The 18,829-nt window shown below is 42.0% G+C and overlaps 1 protein-coding gene across 3 annotated transcripts in view; it reads right to left on the reverse strand.

Annotated features, from left to right (window-relative positions):
• TCTN1 (tectonic family member 1) overlaps positions 1 to 18,829 on the reverse strand; it is a 172,400-nt gene that overhangs the window by 57,622 nt on the left and 95,949 nt on the right. For all 3 annotated transcript variants that reach the window (XM_073626319.1, XM_073626311.1, XM_073626327.1), the window contains exons 5-8: positions 10,922 to 11,009; positions 9,004 to 9,110; positions 8,882 to 8,902; positions 8,478 to 8,603 (exon numbers count right to left, since the gene is read on the reverse strand). In XM_073626319.1, the coding sequence (XP_073482420.1) occupies positions 8,478 to 8,603; positions 8,882 to 8,902; positions 9,004 to 9,110; positions 10,922 to 11,009 (342 nt within the window). The remainder of the gene's footprint in view (positions 1 to 8,477; positions 8,604 to 8,881; positions 8,903 to 9,003; positions 9,111 to 10,921; positions 11,010 to 18,829) is intronic.

The raw sequence follows: 18,829 nt of genomic DNA on the forward strand, positions 1-18,829 counted from the left end.
TAGTTCCTACCCGACTTGTTAAATATTACCCTGATCTGCCCCCCTCTGCTTTAGAGGCTGCGGCCACTTAGGCACACCCCCCCCACACACACTTTATGGGAGTGTTCCAGAATCAGAGGCTATTGGAACCGAATGTTTAACCTAATCTGCAAAACCACTGGAATTGCAGTTAAGCAAGACCCTGCGTTCGCACTCCTCAATCATTGGATTCCACAAATTACCAAACCAACCCAGGCTCTAATTCACTTCATTCTCCTAGGGGCCAAAATGACTATTGCCCGAGTGTGGAAATCTCCTTCAGTTTCATACCGCTTGACCAAACAAAAAATCTCCTTGATAGTGTCCCAGGAAAAAATCTTCAACACAATCCTTGACACGGCTGAAAAATTCAAACTCACCTGGGAACCTTCGGCCTCTCATTTTGGAGTATCTCTCTGATTTTGGAATTAATGTCCCACAGCACTTGCCCAATGGACTCCATGCCAAGGCCTTCCTTTCCTCCAGCTTTCCGTATAACCCATTCCTCCTCACCCTTATCTCTATCACCAGCCCTCTCCCCCATCTTCCAGCCTCACTTTTCCCCCTCTCTCCTTATTTTCTGATGCTCCCTGCACTTGGTGCAGCCATGACCCTCTTCAGGCTAACTCTTTGCAAAATTTTGGCTAAGGTTCTTTTTGTTAATCCTACAATTTAGCCTAGACGAGCTAAGGTGAGAGGGGGTTCTCTCTTCGCACCTTGGCTTACAGTTCAAAAGGCTTTTAAGTTCTTAGTATTATAGGCCCAGAGTTTCAAGTTATAAATTTCTTTCTAAATGACCACATCAGTTATACTATTGCACTAAATGACTCAGAAGTCTCAGGCAGTCTCACCCAGCTACCTCTCACACAGTTTGATCCCATTTGGGGTGCGAGAGGTGAAGGGAGAGAAGGCCGTTAGCCAATCTTGAGGGATGTGTGTTGCCTTATATTGGTTATTCTCTCTTTTGTACCCAAACATGCTTTGGACGAAACTGTTTGTCCAATATTGTATTCTTGATTATTTAAAAAAAAAAAAAACAATTTTCAAATTAAAAATTGGTAAGCATCCTGAGGGACAAGCAAGCTAAAGTTGACAGGGTGGGGTCTTCCTTGGCTTAAATATTTACAGTTGCCCACATAGCGAGGGAGTCTGTAGGGAGCTGGGTAACACGGGTCAACGGGAGTGTTGCTGAACACCTTTTTCTTTCATTATTCCCCCCTCTTATTTTTCTTTGGAATTTTCTCCTTTCTTTCCCCTTTGCCCCCTCTGTCTTTTTTTTTTTTTCTTCAAAATTTTTCTCTCTTAATTTTTCTTCCATGATACTTATCCCGATGGTCATTTGGATCTTAAATATGCATGTCTTTATGAGCACTCTGACCAATGCAACGAGCTTTGGTCCTATATTTATCATATATAATTTCATTGAGCTTTTGATGCCCTCCCTTGGGGTGGCAGGTCCTTTACTTGCCTATTATAATTTTCTGTACTGGGAGATACTACCCTGAACCCTTGTTACTCTTAGTTAGCAATCATGACTCTTAACATTTGGCTTTTCCCTTTCTTCCTCTCCCCTTTCCTTCAGGAGTTAGACATGGTTTTGCTATTTATAAAAGACAATGTGTGTGGTATCACAGTATTTGATAGATCCATGTTATATTTGCTGTTGGCTATTTTTGATAATGTTGTTTGCCTTAGTAGATGACATGGTGTTTCTCGTTTTTTCTGAAGCCATATGGATTTACCTCTACAATTTTGCATCACTTTTTACGATTGTATGCTGAAGCTTTTCAATAAAAATTATTGAAATTGAATTTTTATGTTTCTCATTCAGGAGATATAGGGCAGTGTAAGGGTTAACATATGAAGTTAGTGATGACCAACTCTTGAGAAAGTCTGTTTAAACAAAACATGTTGAGCATATGTACTGTACGTGATGAAATCACATTGGGCAAGTGAAATGTGGAAGTGTTCATGAGATTGCGCAGTGGAAGGAGCACCATACAGTATGGGTTTTATTAGTGTTTTCATACATTTTCAATAAAGAGGTAGTTTTACATGATGGAGATGTGTTTTATGTTTGTGATGTTATATGACGTTGGTATTGGAAGAACAAATAGAACCCAGAGTTTGGAGCAAAGGTGGCCAATTAACCCTTGATGGGGTTGAAAATACTACCAGCACTTTAAAGTGAATCAGTGCCCAAACTATGCACACCTAATGTACTTGCATACAGTATTCAGAACAAGCAGTAAAATCATTTTTACCTTTGTAACTAAGTGTTAGAGAAATGAATGTTCAACATTTAAAAAAGAGGCTCTAAAAAAATTTGACTTTATCCTATAATTTTTTATATATTACTAATATTACACTTTCTACCTTTAGCCACTTCAATACCAGGACACGTTCACCCCCTTCAATGGCGTCCCCCCCAACATCATGCTGTGCCCCACCATGTGCCCCCCCCCCCCATAAATTTTTTTTTTTTTTTTTTTTTACAAAAAATCAATGTCTAAGAGGGAGAGAGTCCCCAGTCAGCTCCTGCGGGTGATTCCTCCCCCCTCCCTCTGCTTGCTGACACTGCATAATGCGAGCGCTCACACAACCACGGCCGCCCGATCTGCTCCTTCCCCTGCATCCTCATTGGCAGGGAGAAGAGCGAGTTGCAGGAAGGACTCCACCTGGACTCTCAGTTACTGAAAAAACAGACTGATTTCTCCCATCCTTAGGACAGGAGAACCAGCCTGTAAATTCCAAGAGATGCCAGACCAGAGCAGTCAATAGCAGGGGCAGGACAGCAAGAGGAGGCTGGAAAACCCCACAGTGGCAGAACACCAGGGCCCGGAGGCAAGACAACCTTTGTAACCCTGATAGTTCTCCCACTGCTTTGGATCCTTATATTTTCTTGGTATGCTGGTGACATATATCTTGTTTTCTGCCACCCTGGGGGACCCCAATACAGTAGGAAGGGAGCTCACTGCAGAACATGTGAAAGGGCCGTTGTGGGGTCGCAGTAAAGGGCCCCAGTATATATTTTTATATATATATATATATATATATATATATATATATATATATATATATATATATATATATATATATATATATATATATATATATATATATAGATATCTATCTATCTATAGATATCTATTTATCTACCTATAGATCTATAGATATCTATCTATCTATAGATATCTATCTATCTACAGTGGCTTGCATTGTATTCGGCCCCCTTGAACTTTTCAACCTTTTGCCACATTTCAGGCTTCAAACATAAAGATATAAAATTTAAATTTTTTGTGAAGAATCACCAACAAGTGGGACACAATTGTGAAGTGGAACGAAATCTATTGGATATTTTAAACTTTTTTAGCAATTAAAAAACTGAAAAGTGGTGCGTGCAAAATTATTCGGCCCCTTTACTTTCAGTGCAGCAAACTCACTCCAGAAGTTCAGCGAGGATCTCTGAATGATCCAATGTTGTCCTAAATGACTGATGGTGATAAATAGAATCCACCTGTGTGTAATCAAGTCTCTGTATAAATGCACCTGCTCTGTGATAGTCTCAGGGTTCTGTTGAAAGCGCAGAGAGCATCATGAAGACCAAGGAACACACCAGGCAGGTCCGTAATACTGTTGTGGAGAAGTTTAAAGCCGGATTTGGATACAAAAAGATTTCCCAAGCTTTAAACATCCCAAGGAGCACTGTGCAAGCGATCATTTTGAAATGGAAGGAGTATCAGACTACTGCAAATCTACCAAGACCTGGCTGTCCCTCTAAACTTTCAGCTCAGACAAGGAGAAGACTGATCAGAGATGCAGCCAAGAGGCCCATGATCACTCTGGATGAACTGCAGAGAACTACAGCTGAGGTGGGAGAGTCTGTCCATAGGACAACAATCAGTCGTACACTGCACAAATCTGGCCTTTATGGAAGAGTGGCAAGAAGAAAGCCATTTCTCAGAGATATCCATAAAAAGTCTTGTCTAAAGTTTGCCACAAGCCACCTGGGAGACACACCAAACGTGTGGAAGAAGGTGCTCTGGTCCGATGAAACCAAAATAGAACTTTTTGGCCACAATGCAAAATATGTTTGGCGTAAAAGCAATACAGCTCATCACACTCAACACACCATCCCCACTGTCAAACATGGTGGTGGCAGCATCATGGTTTGGGCCTGCTTTTCTTCAGCAGGGACAGGGAAGATGGTTAAAATTGAGGGGAAGATGGATGCAGCCAAATACAGGACCATTCTGGATGAAAATCTGTTGGAGTCTGCAAAAGACCTGAAACTGGAACGGAGATTTATCTTCCAACAAGACAATGATCCCAAACATACAGCAAAATCTACAAAGGAATGGTTCACAAATAAACGTATCCAGGTGTTAGAATGGCCAAGTCAAAGTCCAGACCTGAATCCAATCGAGAATCTGTGGAAAGAGCTGAAAACTGCTGTTCACAAACGCTCTCCTTCCAACCTCACTGAGCTCAAGCTGTTTTGCAAGGAAGAATGGGCAAGAATTTCAGTCTCTCGATGTGCAAATCTGATAGAGACATACCCCAAGCGACTTGCAGCTGTAATCGCAGCAAAAGGTGGCTCTACAAAGTATTAATGCAAGGGGGCCGAATAATTTTGTACGCCCCACTTTTCATCTTTTTATTAGTTAAAAAAGTTTCAAAAATCCAAAAGATTTCTTTCCACTTCACAATTGTGTCCCACTTGTTGGTGATTCTTCACAAAAAATAAAAATTTTATATCTTTATGTTTAAAGCCTGAAATGTGGCAAAAGGTTGAAAAGTTCAAGGGGGCCGAATACTTTCGTAAGTCACTGTATCTATCTATCTATCTATCTATCTATCTATCTATCTATGCATTTTATAGTTGCCCCCCTACTTTTGTCTCTGTCCCCCCCTAAATATGAAAGCTGAAGACGCCACTGACCCCCTTCCTTCCCAGGTCAATTTTCAGCTTTCAGCACTGTCGCACTTCACTTTGAATGACAATTGTGTGATCATGCAACACTGTATCCATATGACATTTTTATCATTTTTTTTCAGACAGATAGAGCTTTCTTTTGGTGGTGTTTAATCACCACTGGGTTTTTTAGTACCGGTTATAAAATTTTGCAAATAAGTAATTTTTCTCATTCAGTGATGTGCACTGATGAGGCGGCACTGATGAACACCAATGAGGAGGCACTGATAATCAAGGCACTGATGATCAGTGCCCTAATTATCTGTGTACATGTCCCCTCTCACACTTGCCGATTACCGGCTCTGCTTTCCTCACGCTGTGACAGCACGTGAGGAAAGTACTGCCAATAACTGGCAAGTCTGTTTATATTGTGATCAGCTGTGATTGGACACAACTGATCACATGGTAAAAGGTCGCTGTGATTGGCCCTTTACCGCGATCTGTGATCAGCTGTGGCTATAGCGTGGTAATGAAGTAGTTAATGTAAACAAGCAGCAGGTGTCTTTATGCTGTCAGACTGTACTTAAACGGTCATTGGTCATTTTGCTGGCTTTTATTTTTCCTTTTGAATGTTTGCACAGTCATTTTTGCTGGTGCCTGGGGCTCAAAGTTTTTTCAAAATTATTTTTAGCCAATGAAAAGCTAGTTACTATGCGAAAGAAAATGCATAATACATGCATTTTCTCATGTTTTTCAGGCACTCTCATTGATGTTTAATTGGAGCCAAAAATGCTTTGATTTGGAAGCTGAACAGAAGTTCAGCATGTTCTTTTTAGAGTTTCAAGTGACGAGTTTCAATAAAGCCTTAATCGGCAGATTTTGGACAACAGCTCCGTTGAGAACTACCTGCACCTAATTTCAGCAAGCATTTGTGCCAGTGTTGGTAACATTACCGATATGTGCGGAATATTGAAGTAGTTCTTACTACTGCCATTTTAAGAAACCTTTGCTTGGCAGTGACAAATTCTTAAAGAATTACCCCCAGTTCTCAGATTAGGAAACAATGGGGTAATTAAGACCAATGCTGAGCTGGCGTAGAGATATGCTACTACTTAGGACGGGCCTTGCCTGTGTTTGGATCTGACATGTATGTGACAGCTTCCAACACAGAGCAGTTTCATTTTCTCCATTCAGCTGTAGGCTGGGAGATTCCCTGGATGAAAGCTAAATGTAAACAAAGGGCTGGAGTTACAGCTGATGTTGTTACTCAAATATGGGCATTGCCCATATCTGGGAAATGACTTATCACTGGGCAAAGCCTGATGGGTAACTGAGAGACTAGTTCCCTATCAGGTCCACTTTACTTTTGACTGACAGTGTACAGCAGTTGGCGGATTTAAAGCAGTTGTAAACCGCTGGACTTTTTTTTCTTTTTCCTTTTATACCCTGCAAGCTAAAAGCATCATGTGCTAGTATGCATTGGATACTAGCATATTCTTTTAAACTTACCTTAAAGTCCTCCAGAGCTGCAGCGGGCTCCCATCTTCACCCATCTTGCCGTTTAGGAGATATTTACACTACTTATAGGTAAGCCTTATTATAGGCTTACCTATGGATAAAAGTAATGTGTGAAACTTTACTTCCACTTAAGGCCTCTTGCACACGGTACACCTGTTTGAGCATTTCCTTATTTTTAGCCGTGTTTTTGTTTGCGTCTGCGCAATTTCGCACATTTCTGCGCAGACTTATTCTCTCGTTCACAATGTGTTAATGGACATTTGCACAAATGTGCGCATTTGCGCGCATGAGGCGTAAATTACTGACCAAAAATGCAGATTTTTCTATAATTTTTTAAATTTTTACTGAAGAATACACGGTGCTTGTTTATGCGCCTGTGTGCATAGGCATATTACAATTAATGGGCTGTATTTTAGCTCAGTAAAAAAATAAGCTGTACTGAGCTTTTTCAAGCTGCAGTGTGCAAGAGGCCTTAAAAGCCACTTATTGGAATGAATATCGGCTATGAATTTGCCCACCCCTAATATATAACTTCTTGGCCAGGCGCCTGCCAGTGTGACAGGCACAGTGGTCGGAGAAAGAGGGCATGAGTAAGTGCACCGAAGAAGGAGTGTCAAGTGTGGCGACACTTTCGGTGCTGCACCCCAATGTAATTATAATGGGTGTCTATGACACCCTTTATGAATTCCCGCGACTATGCTCAGAAGTGAACAGGCACAATTGAACACCATGGGATTTTGGATTCCGAGCTTTTTGAGCTTCTAGCTCGAGGTGTGAACGGAAGTCCTTAGAAACCACTAAAACCATACTTCAGGTTCTTTGTTGTGATTTTTGAAGAGGATTAACTTTTTTACAGTACATGCAGATGGCTTGTTTTAATGCACTTTCACTGCTAGTTAATAATATGTAAATACTATGTCCATAGTTTGGGTACAAGCGGCCTTTAAAGATCTTCTATCTATATAGAACTCATTCTAAAAGCTGAGTATCTTTCTAGTGGAAGTGCACAGGTGGAAGAGTACACCCTAGGGGAATTGGGCATAGCACAGAATTAAAATACGAAAAACAGTGGGATAATTTTTTAAATTGAAGATGTTTTTTTCTCACATGGTGCTTGGATAATTATTACAAGTTATTTTGAGGTTTGTTATTTGATTATACAGGACACTGTATTTAATTATGCAATCATTTTTATATTTTATATCTTGGATCTAGCTTTAAGGGGGTGGCTACGCTATTTCGTTGATTACACGATTTGTGTTTACTCTCTGGTCATCTCTCGCACACCACTACTGCAACTCCCTCCTCACGGGATTACCTTTACATATCCCCCTTCAGTCCATCATGAATGCTGCTGCCAGGGTCATCCACTTTACCAACCATTCAGTGTCTGCTACTTCTCTCTGTCAATCCCCCCACTGGCTTCCACCTCACCCAACTAAATAAATTCAAAATACTAACAACTTACAAAGCCATCCACAACTCTGCCCCAGCTACTTCACTAACCTAGTCTCAAAATACTACTCATTCTCTTCATTCCTCCGAAGACCTCCCGTTTTCTAGCTCTCCTGTCACCTCCTCCCCTCCAAAGCTCGCCTCCAGGCCTTTTCCCGAGTCTTGAATATCCTATGGATCTCCCTACCCCAATCTGTCCACTGTCTCCTACTCTGCTTGCGTTTCGACAATCCTTGAAAACCCTCCTCTTCATAGAAGCCTATTCTGCCCACACCTAACAACTGTATTTTTTCCCCATTAGATCATCCCCCACAGGTATTACCTTTTGTATCACTTGACTTTCCCTTTTAGATAGTAAGCTCTATCGAGCAGAGCTCTCTGATTCCTCCTGTACTGAATTGTATTGTAACTGTACTGTCAGCCCTATTGTTGTAAAGCGCTGTGCAAACTGTTTGTGCTTTATAAATCCTGTATAATAATAATAATAATGACAAAATTACACGTGCCTGCACATGAACAGTCTAGGACTAACATTTCACAGATATTTCAATCATGTAAGTAAACAACTTACCCCCAGAACCACATTGGTACATATTTGTGTACTACTGTTATAGGATGGTGTCTGTTCACTAAAATTTCCTCTAACAAGAGTGCCATCAATAGACTGCATTGTAACAGCCTGCACAGTCACATTAATCTGCAATGAAAAATAACAAGAATGGCATAAATGATTATTCCTCTGTACAAGCACAGGGTTATTATATAGGCAAAAAAAAAAAAACCTGCCAATTCTTTATTAAAAATCTTATGGGGAAAAAACTGATCTGCCTAGATAATTGCCATCAACTCCATTATGTTTTTCAAAGTGTCAACATTTTAAACACATTTTTTTCTTGTTTGTCAAAAATGATATGAAGTTTTTACTTGACTAAGAGCACTACATTCAAAATATTCAGTATATGATACAGCGCTTACCCCACTTTGTGAATTTGGTACCTGTTAAAAAAAAAAAAAAAAAGTCAAATATCAAATGTTGCAAGGCACCCAAACCGACAGGTTTACACTTTAAAAATACATATAACATTTTCACCACTTACAGGTAAAATCTGAATGCCTGTATAAGTTCTCAGGGTCAGGACAGGAACTGAACAATTCTCTAGCTGTACATCTTGAGTGCATGTAAAATTCTGTCTCATCAAAAAGCCTATTAAACAAAAAGAATTTATAAATTCTGTATGTAAAAAAATAAAATTCTGGCTACAAGAATTTTCAATCTGTTTTTAAAAAGGAACACAATGGATTGACACTTCCGTTTATGCTGTGGATTCTGGCACAGTTTCCTGAAAGGGCCATTTTACACTGTCGGGACCGAATAGGGGTCTATGTGAAACTGTGGGTACACTGGGTTGCACCTGTGCACGCTTCACACTTCGCATTTTGGAATTGTGGGCAGAATCGCTTTTATTCTGCTTGCGATTGCGCAGTGAGCGTTTGGTATCACTAACCTTCAATAGCACCCCAAATGCAATGTGATGCGATTGTTGTGCAACATGACTGCGCTGCAATCACGGCAAACCGTGCCACTCACATTATCTGCCGTCTGTATTATGGATGGATCAGTCCTTTTGCTGCTCTCCTCCCTTGTAAAATGACAGTTGGGAGTTGCTGTGTAAATCCAGTAGCTGTTGAAGTATCTGCTGTCATAAAACTGACTCAGTGTTCTTAAACACTGTTCAGAAGGGAGCTAGAGAGATATACGGTATCAATGTTGCTTCTGTATCTACTCGGTTTTATTAACCTGCAGGTGAAAAGGTATGAGCTTTGATCTGTAAATATATTGTCAGTAAGGCCTCGTTCAGAATATCGCGTAGTGAGAATGAGCATTCCTGCTACTCAATTTTGACAACACGATTTTCACACAATTCTGCGTGTCGCATGGGCTACCCCATACCCCATTTGTCATCCTAAAAGAAGTTCCTGCTCCTTGCCAGGCAACAAGCTTCACACAAATTATAAAAGGCGCAGTGTACCGCAATTAACATGAGATCCTGTTGCAGAACAATTGCGGCAAAAGTGCATCGCGTTTGGGGTGACATTGAAGGATAATGGCACCCAACTGTACGCCGTGTGTTGTGCTGCGACTGCCACACAATTTGGAATTGCAGGCCAAATCACGGCAATTCTGCCTGCGATCCCAAATTACAAAGTGTGACTATAGCCTAAAAATCGCGTGAAGCTTGTTGCCCATAAAGGAGCCGGAGCTTCTTTTCATGTGACAATCGTGCATAGGGCTGCCCCATGCGACACACAGAATCTCATGAAGATTGTACTGTCAAAATTGAGTATCGGGAACGAGGCCTTACTGACAATATATACAGATCGAAGCTCATGCCTTTGATCTCAAGAAGAATGAAACAGAGTAGATACAAAGGCAACATTGTTACTGTGCATCTCTCTTCTGAACAGGGTTTATAAACACTGAACCGTTTTTATGACAGCAGATACTTCAACAGCTATTGAAATTACACAGCAACTCCCAAATATAATTTTACAAGGGAGAGCGGCAGAAGGGTAGAAGGACAAGACATACTACACACACCCCCTGAGTAATCCATTACTTTTTTTTTTTTTACATGTGCAGTATGTCCAAAACTGGTTAATAAAGCAATAAGCAATGTACAAACCATCATAGCATTGGTAATAATCTTTAATTATTCTAATTGCAGTACACAGAAATTTTACTGGATGATAACATTTTCTGCCTTATATATGTCCTCACTGTCCTTGGCACTACCGTGAAGGAGTCAAATCCACTCACACATAAAGCAAAGGTAGAAGCTATGAAAAGTGTTGACAAAGGATCTTCATGCCATCAGATTTTCATGACAGGGTTCAGAAGTCAAATATAACTGCACATCAGTCTTTCAAAGGAAATCCAACCTACACTAATGTAGACTTGGGACTTCCTTCTAAGTTAACAAGCCATATTTACCATGCAACATGAAATCAGCTTACCAATAGGATTACTGTCAACACACGTTTTTGTCCCCAGAGGAGCTGGAAGCTTTAGGTAAAAGTCTGGAGTCAGAATAGGTACACCATACTACAAAAAAAAAAAAAGTTTAATGTTAGAATTTGGTTAGCACAAATAAAACATATGAATGTAGTAAGTTTACTTGTTGACCTAGAACAATGGTTCTCAACCACCAGGCCAGAGTCTTCCACCTGCCAGGCCCTGGCTTCCTGTCTGCTCTGACAGTAAAGCCTCGTACACACGGTACAAAAATCAGAAGGGGATTGCCATTTGACAGGCTGTTGTCTGAAGTTCTTATCGTTAGTACGCTCCTTTCAACAATTGTTTTCCAATTTTCAGCCAACAAACGTTGGATGACAGGTTAGTAAATTTTTGTCAAACGACAGCTCCACGTCAGATTTTCGGATGGTCAGTACACAAATCCATCATACAAAAGTCAAAAGTACAAACACGCATGCTCAGAATCAATGCTCACCAAACGCAAAATTAGTAGAAGGGGCCCAAAGGGTTTGCGCTCAAGAGCTGAAATTCAACAACAATTTGTGTAATGTTAGTATGCAAGACAAGATCCTGGCACATGCCCTTTTGACAAAAATCAGATGCTCGGTTGTCCAACAATCGTACCGTGTGTACAAGGCTTTAGACTTTAGCTGTTGCGGCAGACTGGGGCCACGGTTTCAGCTTCCCTGCTAGTACAGAGTAGAAGCCAGAGTTGGCTAGAGGGAATCCGGCAGCTTTGCCCTTTGGGAGTACAGGATGGCACAGATCCTCTCTCATGGAGGATCTCAGCACATATGCTGAAAATGCCTGCCTGTGCAAGCCCAAGCCTGCAACACTGTAGTGGCTGGAGGGGGTAAAGCAGCTTGATGATCGGCACAGAACTGTATCAGAAAATCATCAGAAACCTCTTGCAACCTCCAAGTTTGGCTGAACTACACTGCACAAAGTAGGTCCCAGACCTAGTCTTCAGTTACATACAGCTTGATCCAGGACAAAACCCCAGCTAATAGTGCACAATAAATAAGCAACTACAGATTGAGGACATCACTCATTCCAGCATTTTCATTGGCTGACCCTCCCAGCTGAATGCTGACAATATAAAAGTCACATTCCGGTACATTACTGAATTAATCAACATCAGTACCTGCACTGTCCTGGGCTCAACTTTTCACTGATCAATACAGATGACCAAATCTGAAAGATCTAGTTACTTGGCTTTTAAGCAGATTTTCTAGATCCCACGTGGGAACAATAGATAATGCAGCTAATGGCAGGAGCAGTCATTGGACAACTATATTTACCATTGATGGTTCTTCCATATCCAGACAGGTATTTTTTGGGGGGCATCGGTTTTTACCCTATATGCAGGGAAATTAGTGGCACGTATAAAATAATCTATCCTGTTGCAATAATCCTTATAAAGTGCCATCCAATTTTTTTTTTTATCATATCCGTAATGTTCATGTTGTGGGTTATTACCCAGGCCTTTCTAAATTTATCACAAACAATCCCACAATAAAATGGTTCATGAGCATAACAGTGCTGATTCAATGCACCTGTGTTTATATGTACTCAGAAAGAGGAACTGAACACATTGTTATAAATAGAACTATTATGTATATGAAATGTGGTACAAAGTTTGCACTTGAGTACATTTTTATATTACACCACTTGACCCAGAAGAACCAGATGCAAGATTATACCAAGCACATAGTTATTCATTTTGTTTAAAGAGAATCAGTCATTGATTGGGTAATTATAAATCTGAACAACCGCTCAAACGTTTAAAAATGTACAATTTTACTACAATACAATAAATTGCCCCATGATCTGTCTTTTCTCCATCTAAGGGCACTTTTAGATATTATTTGTCCCATTATCTCTTTGTTTTCTCTCCGGCAACACTTCTGCTCAAGCTTTACTGTGGTTGCCTAACCTGTTGGTAGCATAAGAATGCTCTGGGCTGCTGCAGCAGAAAGAGTTAATGAAAGTGCTTGTAAACCCTTACAATCTACTTTTGACTACAGGCAAGACTATAATAAGGCTTACCGGTAGCTACCTCGGATATATGCTGAACCTGTACGCTTTAGGAGATATCCCCTGTATCTGAATGTGCCAACGTCATCGGCACATGCGCACTGAAGCAATGGCACGTACGTGTGACCTCATCGCGGCTCCAGCCAATCACATCGCCAGAGCCCGCTATACCTGGAAGTAACTCTGGGAGCGATGTCGCCGGCCGGAGAAGTGTATGGGGACCTCTACGGGGACTTTGATCTAAGGTGAGTATTTCATAATGAGCTAGTATGCTATGCATATGCCTTTGTCTTGCAGGTTGTTTTTTCTTTTAGTGGGTTTACAACCACTTTAACATACAGTAAGTGATGTCAGCGGTGCCGGGACAAAGGCATCTAGAGCCCAGGGCGAATATGTCAAATCATGAAACCCCCCCACCACCACCCACCCAGATGTATGAACATTGTGTGTCAGCAAAAATCCCCCCCCCCCCAAAGAGAAATCGAACACTAGTCTGCATGCTTACCCCCTAAGCATGAATTCTCCCTCTTCCCAGTGCAAATGCGCCCCCCTACTGAAATCCCCGATCACAGCAAAAACATTTGCCCCCCCCCCCAGCTTCACTCTCCTCATATGCCCCCAGCACAAATTCCCTCTCCTATCACAAATCCTCTCCACTGCAGATCCCCCCACCTCCCCCATCCTAGCAATCCCCCCCCACCTAAATTTACCATCCTAGCACAAACCCTGATGCAAAAAAATGCCCCCTCCTAGCACAAATCCACCCCCCACATCACTTTTTCCTAATACAGACCCCCCAAAATCCCCTCCTAGCTCAAATCCTCTTCCCCCTCCCAATACAAATCCCCCAAATCACCACTTCTAGCACACGTCTCTAACTTTCCCTTCCTAAAACAATTCTTACCCCCTGCCCCCCCCCCCCCCAAATTACCCTCCCAAAACAAATCCTTCCCCTCAGTCTATTCATGGTGTCCCCCACACCACCACAGTGCCCAGAGCAGCTGCTCCTCCTGCAGGAGGGGCAGTAGTTGGTGTGTTTGGTGTGCCCACTTTTGCCTTTAGAACAGTATAAACTCTCCCAGGTACACTTGCACACAGTTAAAGACCCAAACTGTATCTGAGCACCACAAACAGAAAATACGATTTAATTCATTTTTAATACTCAAAACACTATGAAAAACACCCCCCCTAGCAATTCTAGCCATGGCCATCTGCCCTTAGCGCAGGCCTTTAGGCAGGTGTACTTAGCTGATAAAGCCTCACCCCAATAAAGACTCCTGGGATGTATGGCATAATTTAGGCCTAGGCCAGAAACCAGGAAGCAACTGAAGAACTGTAAAAAGAAAGGAGGGTAAAATGAAAGTAAATATGCCTTTCCATCTATTTACTAATGGTAATACTAAAATCAGTAGTAAACTGCAGCCTTTCAAATAAAAAAATCCCCTGGCAATGGCATAACGTGCTAGTATGCATTGCATACTAGTACATTATGAAAATACTTACCTTAAAACAAAGCCTTCCAGTGGTGCACTGTCACCGCTGACAGGACTTCCATCTTCCACCGGTCTTCCTTTCGAGTTCACTGGCTCTGGTCCTTTGAACGGCTGAGTCGCAAAGACGTAACTCCCATGCGTGCGCACAGGAGTCGCGGTTTACGTTACTGTGCTCTGAATGGGTGACATGGGTATGCCATCTCTACAGAGTGCATGCACCACTGATGTCACTGGCTGCATCCAGTGTGACTATCTCCTAAAAACACCGCATGTTTAGGAGATATTCATGGTACCTACAGGTAAGCCTCATTACAGACTTAGCTGTAGGTACAAGTCCAAAGGCACAGTTTACTACAGTTTTAATGTTGATTGAGAAAATTCAGTTCCCCTTTAAGGATTTTGCAGGACTATGTTACAGTGCACAATGAAACAATTATACCAACCAGGTGCTAATGATCAACAAAATAATATATAACATAAGTTTAAAAATGTTTGCCATTTTGAAAAAAAAAACCACTGTGCATGCCAGGATGACTAGCAACTCTTCTGTAAAAAAAAAAAAAAAAAAAAAACGTTCCTGTTCCCCTCCACACATGTAAGCCGTGCACATGGCCTACAGCTGAAAGTACTTTGGACCCATTAATCCAAATTTGATTTTTCAGCTGTAACAGAAGGCAGTTTATTTATGGATGGCCTGGACAGTGGGACATGGCTGAGCACCTGTAGGCATTCCTGCAAATGGGGATGGATTTGTTCAGAATGAATAATTTCCACATTGCGGAAAATTATAGGCAGATGATACATATTCATCTTGTAATACCATCAACAACGTATCTAATAAGTCCAAAATGCATTCTGCAGTAGGACAATGATCTCAAACATACAGTGAGAGTCCTAATAAAAAACAAGTAATCCTGGAAAAGATGGAGTGCCCACCTGGCCCCCACAGAGCCCTGATTGCAACATCATTGAATCTATCTGGGGTTAAATAAAGAGCCAGAAAAAAGCAACTGAGACATGCTAAAACCCACAAGAGAATTGTGTCAGTTCTCACTGATGAAACAAGCTACCGGCAGAGCCTGCAATAAGTACAGGAGTCTGGGCATCGCGTTCATCTTTAGTATGTTACAGGGACCAAACCAGGAAAGGGCCAAAGAGTCCCACTTTTTAAGGTTAGCGGCTAGTGTTGACAGGAAAGGATGATAGTTGAGATGAAGCATTTCATTCAGGTTGGCAGGAATTTTCGTTCCCAAATAATGAATCGAGCGGGCAGCCCATTTGAATCGGAAAAAAGGGCGTAAGCTCTCTCTGGTAGCGTCTGATAGGAAGATATTTAAGACCTCCAATTTTTGTAAGTTGACCTTGAGTTAAGACAAACTACTATAGAGTTTCAGTTTCTGTAACAAGGAGGGTAAGGAGGCAAGAGGCTCAGTAATATAGAATAAGAGGATGTCGGCATAAGCCACCACTTTGTGTTGGTATTTGCCGGTTTCAGCTCCTCGGATAGACAAGTTACTTCTGATATGTTATAGAAAGGGCTCCAGAGTAAGAATGAATAGTAAGGGGGACAGGAGAAAGCCCTGTCTGGTGCCATTTGAAATGGAAAAAAGGTTGGGATCGCAGCCGTTCACCCGTACCGTAGCAGCGGGATTCTGATAGATGGCTGAAATCCAAGACAAGATGGAGTTCGGCATTCCCACAAATTTGAGTGTCTCTTGGAGAAAGGCCTAGTCCACCCTGTCAAAGGCCTTCTCAGCGTCTGTGGACAGAAGTAAAAGGGAATATGGGACCATTTTGCTGTCTCTATGATGTTCAGTGTTCGAATAGTGTTGTCCCTAGCTTCTCGAGTCCAAATAAAGACGACTTGATCTGTTGCAATTAAGCGATGTAACAAAACATTCATCCCAGAAACCAGGATTTTGGTGAATAATTACACATCACAATTCAGAAGAGAGATAGGCCTATAGCTGGCACATAGCAATGGGTCCTTACCCGGCTTAGGGATCACTGAGATAGAGGCGTGTTGCATATCTGCAGGGAAGCTGTGTCCGTCTAAGACAGAGTTAAAGGCCATGATGAAGTAAGGCGCCAAGGAGTCCTGGTACTGTTTATAGTAAGGGAAGGTAAATTCGTCGGGGCTGGGAGCCTTACCAGACTGAGTGTCGGCTATGGCCCGACGCAAATTCCTCTACTGTAATGGGCTTAGAGAGATCCTCACGCTCCTCCGTAGTCAACGTAGGGAGATTGGATTCCCTAAGATAGTTGCTAATGTCCGAAGAGCACTGGGGTGGTGAACCAGAAGTGGAAGGTTGGTGCAAGTTATACAACTTTGAGTAGAAGTCGCAAAAACTTTATGAAATTAACTCTAGAACCCGACGACAAGAGTAAAGCTGGAACATATGCCTGTGATCACTTGGTGCGTAAGGCATTGGCCAGTAGTCGGCCGCACTTTTCTCCATAATCGTAAAAAGAATGATGGGCCTTCAACAAAAGATGTTTTTCTTCGTATAGAGAGTGATCCCTTATGGCCTCCCGGAGTCTAACCAGTTCTGCTTCAATGATACGATCTGGTCCGGAATTATGTTGACGTTCTAGGGAATGAAGTTGAGTCAGAAGATCAGACAAGGTTTTGTTGTGACGCTGTTTGGCTGCATGACCATGTTTGAGTAGGACTCCCCTAATGTAGCATTTGTGTGAAGACCACACAGAAATTGGATTGTCCACAGAGCCTACATTAGGAGCCTACATTAGTAGAGAATAGTATAAGGAAATTTCCTTGGGAATATCTGCCGCGATTTCAGGATCTTTCAAGAGCGCCTCGTTGAATCGCCATGTAGAAGTCCTGGGGGACGCTTGTGAGAGAGCAAGTTCCAAAATAACTGGAGCGTGGTCAGAGAGTGCGATGTGGCTGATGTCTGTTTTGGTGACCAGGGGGATCGCGGAATGTTTTAGAAATAAAAAAATCAATTCTGGACTAAGAACCGTGAACATTGGAATAAAAGGTATAGTCCCGCTCCTGTGGATGAAATATCCTCCATATAATCGACCAATTGATGGGTGTGCAAAAGGTCTTTAAGGTGAAGTCGGGTTCCCTGAGGTAGAGAAGATAAGTTTGAAGAAGAATCCTTGTGGGGATCCAAGGTTAAGTTGAAGTCTCCAAGAGTTCCTTCAAGGAAAGGTTCAAGGGTGGACAGAAAGGCCTCGGGGGTTGGAAGTGGATTGGAATTTGGGAGGTAAATGTTCGCAATAGTGAAGGTCTGAGAATAAATTTTCCCCTTCAGAAGCAGGACCTGCCCTTCTGATCATGGTACTCGTCAAGGAATTGCCAGGGAAGGGATTTGGATATGAGGATACTCGTCCCTTTAGATTTAGGGGTTGAGGAGGGACTATGATAGGTCTTCAGAAAGTATTTGTTGGATAGTTTGGGTATCTTGTCTGCCCTAAAATGAGTCTCTTGGAGAAATGCAATATGTGCCCTGTATCTCCAGAGCTCTGCTAGACAACTAGTACGCTTCTCCAGGGAATTCAACCCCTTCATGTTCCAAGAGAAGATCTTGACAGACATACTGCCAAAGATTCCGCAACTACTGCCGCCAGCTCTTGGGGCGAGGTGGGAGGGGGGTGTAAGAGGGAGGGGTAGAGGCAGAAAGAGAAGAGAATACATATACAGTGGGGACGGAAAGTATTCAGACCACCTTACATTTTTCATTCTTTGTTATATTGCAGCCCATTTGCTAAAATCATTTAAGTTAATTTATTTTCTCAATGTAAAAAAACTGAAATATCACATGGTCCTAAGTATTCAGACCCTTTGCTCAGTATTTAGTAGAAGCACCCTTTTGATCTAATACAGCCATGAGTCTTTTTGGGAAAGATGCAACAAGTTTTTCACACCTGGATTTGGGAATCCTCTGCCAAGTCCTCCTTGCAGATCCTCTCCAGTTCTATCAGGTTGGATCGTAAACGTTGGTGGACAGCCATTTTTAGGTCTCTGCAGAGATGCTCAATTGGGTTTAAGTCAGGGCTCTGGCTGGGCCATTCAAGAACAGTCACGGAGTTGTTGTAAAGCCACTCCTTCATTATTTTAGCTGTGTGCTTAGGGTCATTGTCTTGTTGGAAGGTAAACCTTCGGCCCAGTCTGTGGTCCTGAGCACTCTGGAGAAGGTTTTCGTCCAGGATATCCCTGTACTTGGCCGTATTCATCTTTCCCTCGATTGCAACTAGTAGTCCTGTCCCTGCAGCTGAAAAATACCCCCACAGCATGATGCTGCCACCACCATGCTTCACTGTTGGGACTCTATTGGACAGGTGATGAGCAGTGCCTGGTTTTCTCAAGACATACCGCTTAGAATTAAGGCC

This window comes from Aquarana catesbeiana, linkage group LG01 (genome assembly GCF_042186555.1).
Source record: "Aquarana catesbeiana isolate 2022-GZ linkage group LG01, ASM4218655v1, whole genome shotgun sequence".
Taxonomy (NCBI): Eukaryota; Metazoa; Chordata; class Amphibia; order Anura; family Ranidae; genus Aquarana; species Aquarana catesbeiana.